Source organism: Centrocercus urophasianus, unplaced genomic scaffold, assembly GCF_019232065.1.
Source record: "Centrocercus urophasianus isolate 14NV4802_14NV808 unplaced genomic scaffold, USGS_Curo_1.0 seq_38, whole genome shotgun sequence".
NCBI lineage: Eukaryota > Metazoa > Chordata > Aves > Galliformes > Phasianidae > Centrocercus > Centrocercus urophasianus.
The window spans coordinates 138,801-145,950 of record NW_024884955.1 but is presented as its reverse complement, the minus strand read 5'-3'; the positions used below and the strand labels follow the sequence as shown (position 1 = coordinate 145,950).

At 64.5% G+C, this 7,150-nt stretch overlaps 1 protein-coding gene across 1 annotated transcript; it reads right to left on the bottom strand.

Moving 5' to 3' along the window:
* Nucleotides 1-79: 79 nt before the first annotated feature.
* Nucleotides 80-6,929, bottom strand: VSTM2L (V-set and transmembrane domain containing 2 like). The gene is made up of 5 exons (XM_042832259.1): nt 6,821-6,929; nt 5,661-5,795; nt 1,789-1,958; nt 1,390-1,443; nt 80-370 (listed from the first exon to the last, which is right to left on the bottom strand). Exons 1-5 carry the CDS (start codon nt 6,927-6,929, stop codon nt 98-100), a joined length of 741 nt encoding a protein of 246 aa, XP_042688193.1. The 3' UTR covers nt 80-97.
* Between the last annotated feature and the right edge of the window lie 221 nt (nt 6,930-7,150).

The following is a 7,150-nucleotide window of genomic DNA, read 5'->3' as shown; positions in this document are numbered from 1 at the left end:
GGGGGGGGGGCGGGTGCGAAGCCAGGAGGGGCAAACCGGGGCGAGGGGTTTGGGGGGGAGCCCAGCGTCGAGGTCAGTCCGTGGGGCAGCGGCAGTCCTACAGCACGCAGGAGGCGTCGGCCGCGCGCTTCCTGAGCTCCCTGCCGGCCTTGTGCTGGTGGTGATGCAGATGCGGGCCGGGTGGCTGCGTGTCCTGGGGATGCCCGGCGCCGCGCGCCGCCTCCACGCGCAGATACGCCTTCACCTTGTGCTGCCGCGCCGAGCCCTCGCTGGCGTCGATGACGCGGCACTCGTACGTGCCTTCATCCGCCGGCTTCACCCGCGACAGCCGCAGTTTGTGCGAGATGTTGCTGCCGACCACCTTCACCACCTGCGGCGGAGCGCGGCGTCAGGACCCCCCGCGGCCCCTTGGGGACCCCCGGCCCCAATCCCTCGCTGCTGCCCGGAGTTTTGCGCCGGGTGAGACGGACGCTCGGCCGCGCCGCTAATTAGCTTTTCTACCAAATTGATTCGCTCGCGGTATTTATCGCCCAATGAAATTTAAGACTTATTCACCAGCCAGCGCCGCGGCTGCCGTGGGGTTGGGTCAATAAATCAGATTGATGGCCCGCCCCGAGGCCCCCGGCTCCGTTCCCTGTAATCACACGGGGCGGCACGGGCCGTTTTTCTACTCGCCGCCGTGTGTGTTGGCTGAGGGCTCCGCGTTTGGAAATGGGGCCGGAGCTGCTGCCAAAGAGCCACAAGTGCCCATGGAAGGGGAGCAGAGAGGGGTGGGGGGTCCAGCACCACGGCGCAGGGCTCCTCCAGCACAGGCAGGGATGCTGCGGGTGCCCGCTGGGCTCCAGGCATTAATTCTGGGAGTGTTGCGTGGTCCATCAGGAGGAAAGTGACAAATGGGCCTCAGAGCTCAGGAAGCCACGCGTGGAATCGATCAAAGGGGATATTGTCTCCCTGGGGCATTCATTACCAGCAATGGAATTTACATGTGCTAATCCCCACTGATGAGGAGGGACAGCAGGGCCCACAAGGTGCAGGTTGGGCTCGGCGCCGCCCAACACCTTTTTGCCCTTTTGCTGGGATGACGCAGCAGGGCCAGGCAGCAGCACACAGCCAGCAGCACGTGTTTAACTGAACTGATTGGTGTCTCCTCATTCTGATCCCATGAGCACAACTGGATCGGGAGCACCGGGGAGGAAACCCGACCGCTCTCCCCAAAGGATGGCACCCAGTGTGGCACTGCTGGGCCCCGCGCTGCTCAGGTTGGGGCGATGGGGACAGAAAGAAGCCCTTGGGTGCAGCAGCCCCACGCGTTCCGTGCAATGGGTGCCGGCGTTGGGGGCTGCGGTGCCCCCAGGCACAGACCTCATCAAAGCCGCGATTGGAACTCACGCTGATTTTTGTTGCGTCCTTCCCAGCCTCCTCCTGCTGTGATGCTTTTAGCTGCTGGGAGAGAGGGATGGGGGGAGAAGGGAGGACATCAGTTGGGCTGGAGCACGGGGAACCGTCGACCGATTCCCACCCCGCGAGGAGCCTGGATGGGAGCGGGGCCAGGAGTGACCCCCGTGGCCTCAGCACATGGCAGAGCCCGCACAGCTCTGCCAAACGCACAGTAATGAGGGCTCATTAAGATACCGAAAGCCGCCCTCCTTTTATTGGGCCCTTATCTCTGTGCAAACAGAAAGGGAAACGGAGACAGCCGTGTGCCAAGGCCGATAGACATGGAAACGGGGGGAAGAACGGAAGGCCGCGCGATGTGCGTCCCCCCCCCAGCGCCGGCAGCGGCGTTACCTGGCCAGAAGCCCACGTCTGTTTGTCCGTCCAGTCCTTGTGGGTGCGGACGTACCACCACTGGATCTCAAGGGAGTACGACGGGGAGCCGCTGCCGCGGAAGGAGCACGCCATCTCCACATCCTCACCCGCCTGCGCCGTCACATCGTGCGGGGTCTCCGTGAACAGCGCTGTGTGGGCAGAGCGGGGCTGCGGGCACCGTGGATGTGCCGTGCCCGGAGCCCCAACCTGTGCCCCCCACCCCTGTGCCCCCCGCCTCTGGGACCCCCCGAGCCCTCTGCCCCGACGCAGGATCCGAAGGGGCGATGAATGAACGCAGCGCGATCGCATCCCTGCCGAAATCGGAGCATAAATGAAAAACAAATCCTTGTTTAATGCGGCCCCCAAACAGTCTCCCACATGCCATATGGTTTGCTTTCCTCTCTCAAAACAAATATTGTTCAGAGATGTAATTAGAATTCTTTTCATCTCCTCTGGAGAGATCAGCGTTCCTCTGCATATCGGTCTCACTGCGGGGGTCACTGGGAGACGGTGCAGCCACAGCACGGTGTGGGCATGGGGCACCCAGGGCTGGCACGGTGCTGTGCCCCCTCCCCACAGGCACTGCTTGGAGTCGTGGCGGTGCTGAGACCCCCAGCTCAGCTCCGCACCCGGGCCCAGGAAGGATCTGTCCCCACCAGGGGCTGCTGTGGCTCCGGCGGCCATTCAGTCCCACGGTGCCCACATAGAACTCCCTGAGCATCGAGCAGCCCTGGGGCTCCTTACCGAGCCTGATCCCATCAGAACACGACTTATTATCAGCATGACAGAAAAGTTAATGCCTCTAATATCGCTCCGTCCCCCCGGACGCGTGGCAATCCTATAGACTTATAGCTTTCCTTTAATCCATCTTAGCAGGGAACGGAGGAACACACGCGGTGTGGGAGCTGCCTGTGCCCCGTGTGGGCTCAGCACTGCAGCTGCAGTCCCTCCATCCCTGCACGGCAGTGGCAGAGGTGCGTCCCTCCACACTTTGACTTCCAGCAGTGGGCTGGGAGCAGGAAGGTCCTTTGTGAGCAAACCCCACAGCAGCCCCAGTTCTGCCACCTCGGTGCTGCTCTCCCCATCACCCCACAGGGCCCTGCTGTAATGGCACGGTGCAAGGTGCATCCCCATCCCCATCCCCATCCCAACCCCATCCCCGTCCCCTTCCCCAGCCAACAAGCAGCTTGCAGGGCCTGTTGGAGCTACGGCACTACAGGGTGTTGCAATGGGGCAGCCCCCCTCAGTCCCCAGCCCATCCATGTCCCTGACATTGCACCGTGTCCTCGCAGACGGAGGGAGGGGGGGCTGCAGGGCCCACGGCTCTGCTGCTTTATGGCCGCTACCTGTCATAAACTGAGCAAATCAGGATCGATAAATCTTCCAGGAAACAAAAATCAGGGGAAATAAAATGAACTCAATGGGGAAACACAGATAAACGGAATTGAAAACGCCTGCTGGGACGGCTCCGTGCGCTCATAAACCGCAGACAGAGCGGCTGCTGCCCCCCCACCGTGGGGCAGGATCGGCCCCCACAGCCCCCACAGCCCCCACAGCCCCCTGCCCCATGGCCACGGCCACACCAGTGCCTGGAAGCAGCTCAGGGCTCCTCTCAGGGCCCGCAGCCCCAAGCCCGGCGCTCACAGCAGCGCACATCCCGGTGCTCAGGGCCGTGCAGGGGCAGAGGAGCTGCAGACCCCAGACCTTCAGTGCTGGCAGTGCTGCGGCTGACACTGCTGTGCTGTTTGTGTAAACACGCACCGAAAGGCGATTAAATATGTATTGGACATTGGCAAAAGCATATTAATTACTGTGTTTGTGCACCAGCTCGCTTCGTGAATTATTTACCCCTCTGAAACAGAGCGGCCCCCATCGCACCACTGAACTGCCAACGCTGGGGATAAACCCAGCCCTGCTCCAGCCCTGCAGGGTGTGGGGCTCAGGGATGGAGATCTGGGGCCGACGGATGAAGATTTGGGGCTGATGGCTGCAGCTCTGTTCTGCAGCCCCTGAGCTGGGCTGGGCCTGCAAGGAGAGCCCACAGACACCTCCTGAGCCCCCACGTGGGGGTCTGGGCACCATCACCCCCAATCTGTCCCCCAGTGCAAAGCACAGAGGGCAAAGAGAGGGGGAAAAGGGGTTTGTGGAGGGGGAGAAGTGGCCCCAAGGGTGCGGCAGGATGCAGGGTACAGGGGGTGGGGGGAATGCAGGGCATGCACGGCTGCTGTGAGAGCTGCTGCCCCCCTCACCCCCCTCCCAAGCTCTGCTATTGTGTTTCGGGCAGCGATCAAGTGTGGCTGATCCTTTCTCTTCATAAAGCTCCAAGTCATAATTCACGGTTTATTATGGCTGGGTGAGTCAAGACACTCCGAGCACTAATTGCCAGCAGGGCCACGCGCTCCGCTCATCCTGCCCCTGCCTCCTGCCCCCCTCTCTCCCCTCCCCAAAACCCCGCAGCAGAGCGCAGGAAGGGCAGCACAGGAGGGCACACAGCTGTGTGTCCCCTGCTTTGTGCCAGCACCGACCCCAACCTCAGTGGGACCAACAGCTGCAGGGGCTGCGGCACAGCGGTGTCCCCAAGCAGAGCCAGGTGCTGCCCCGCACTGCAGGGTGAAACCGCCCTCCTGCTCCCACCCCACCAAATCTTCTCCTGACAACTCTACAAGCAGCAACGCCACCCCTGGGTCACCCAAACAGTGAGGAACCAACACCATGCAATGACCGCTGCACCCGCCCAGAGACCCCAGAGCCCCCCAGCCTCAGCCACGGCCATGAAGTGAGACTTCTTCCCGCTGCACGGCCGTGTCTGGCCCAGCCCTGCAGCACCGGGGCTTCACTGCTGCAGGGCACTGCTGCACCTCTGCCATCGCCGTCCTGCAGAGCTCGCAGTGCCTTCAGGCCGAGCCAACCCAGAACCTGGGGGGATTTCTGCCATTGCAGCCCCACTCCCACCCGGCACTGGAGCTCCCTGCTCCCACAGCAGCCGTGTGGGGCTGAAGCTCTGGCCGTAGCACTTTGCTCCCAAAGGGAACAAGGAGGAGCAGTTATTTGATAGTAGAAGTGGCAAAAAAAGAATTAAAAAATGGGCCTGGTTCTTTGGCTCCTGGAGGGACCCCGGCAGCATCTGGCAGCCTGTCCTGCACACATCATGCACTCCTGGAATGCACCTGTCTGTTACGGGGTGATTTCCCCACCAAGGAGAGCACAGCACAGCAGGATCCACCCGGGGGTCCCTCAGCACAAGCGCTGCAGTGGGGAGCTGCCAGTGGGGCCGAGGCGAAAGTGTGCAGGGAGGGGATGTGGGATCCACAGTCCTGCATGGAGCCCAAAGCAGCCGACACAGAGGCGGTGCCCAATGTCCCCAGCACAGCCCCGGCAGCAGCGAAGCCCCCGGCCCTGAGGGGGTCCCATCCGCAGCCCCACCTCCTGGCACCGTTGGCTCAGCTTAAAATCAGCCGTCGGCGTCCTAACGTAGTAATTCCCAGCGCCCGGCCGTCGCCTGCCAGCCTTCTTCAAGGGAAAGGAACGCGCAGACATTTGATGAGGAGAGGTGTCAGAAGTAATTGCGCTGAATGACTGCACGAGCAGCAGCAGGAAAAACACATCGGATGGAGAATTCCCACCAGGAAGCATGAAAAAATCCGGCACAATGCAAAGTGTTTATGAAAGTAATTGATAGAATAATCATTGGCGTGTGAGACAAAGGAGCGGGGCAGCACCCCGGGGAGCCGGGCCGGCGCTCCCGCAGCCCTCAGCCATTCAGCCAGCGGTTATTGATGGGAGCCGCTACCGTTTGCAAATGATGCAGGGAAGGAGACGGGGCTCTCCCGCTCGCAACGCGCGCTGCTTACCGAGCGGCTCGGGGCCGGAATCACCACCGGGCAAAGCGCGCTGCCCCGGGGCCACGGAGCCTTCGCTCAGCCCCTCCTGCACCGCCTGCGCCCGGGCCGAGCCCAGCGCTGACACCCCCCGGGTGGCGCCCGGAGCTCAGGGGGAGCCGAGAGGCCGCAGGGAGCGATCGCAGCCCCCGGTGGCGGGGACCCATCCGCCTCCCTCCTGCCGAGCGGCGATTGATACGGCGCACGGCTCTCCTCGAATTGGTATTCACCTACTGAACACGGATGGCTTATTATCCATGACCCACTTACTCACTGCTTTTCAGTACCGTTAATAAAGGTTTCTGTTGTGATTAAGGGAGTCGCTGCGGAATCGCTCGCAGCCCAAAGCCGTAACGGGGCTCCGAGGTGCGCTCCCCACCTCCACGTCCCTCCCCTCGGTCCTTTCTCCTTCACGGACACCATTTCATAGGTTTTTTTTAACGATTGCTGAATTTCTGAGCGGTGCGGTGCGGGACCCGCATGCCGCTCACCCACCTCACCCAGCCCACGGGCCGCAGCCCTTCGCCTTCACCCCACGGAGCGGGGACAGATCCTCCCCCAGGGCCGGCTCCGGTCCCAGCCCGGCCCCACCAGCTGCTCCCGGGGCCGGGAGGGACCCCCGACGGCCCCGAGCATCCGCGGTCGGTTCGGGTCTCAGCCCCCCGCGGCGCGGGGCAGCGCCCGCTTCCGTGATGCCGCGATCCCACGCAGATCCCGGCGCCGTCCTCCGGGCGCTCCTCCGGCGGATCCGCGGGGACGGATAACGCGAGGGGACGGAAGCAGCCTCGAGGGGAGACGGCGCTCCCGCTGCGAGAGGCGGGCGGCGGAGCGCGGGATGCAGACGGGGCTGCACCGCGCCCGGCGGCGGAGGCCGAGGGAACGGAGCGGCGGAGCGCAGCCCCGATCCTCCGCCCTCGCTCCGCGGAGCCCCCGCCGCGACGGAGCGCTCCGTGCTGCCGAAACCCGGCCCCGCCGCGGCCCCCGGGACCCCTCCGCCTCCGCCGCCGCCGCCGTTCGGTCGCGCTCCGCCGCGCCCCGGGCAGCCGCACCGCCGGGACCGATCCCCGGGCGCGCCCCACCCGCCGGCTATCCCCCGCCCCGCAACCGTCCCCATTCCCGGTGCCCGCGCTCACCGCTGCCCTCCGCCGGGGCGTCCCACGGGGGGGGCCGGGAGGCGGCGCCGAGCTGCAGGTAGAGCCCCAGGTAATGGAAAATCCCCACGGCCAGGCCCAGGGCGCCCATCGTGCCGCCTCCGTCCCGGGGGGGAGCGGCGGCGCCGCCGGGCCGAGCCGCGTCCCCGGGGCTGCGCCGCGGTCCCGGCGCCGCCGCGCTGCGGAGCTCTTCCCTCGCTTTGCGGAGGGCGCCGCTCGCCGAGGCGGTGCAGCGGCTCAGCCCGGAGCCTCCCCCGCCCGGCGGAGGGATCCCGACCCGCGCACACCCCCAAAGTTTTTTTCCCACGGTTC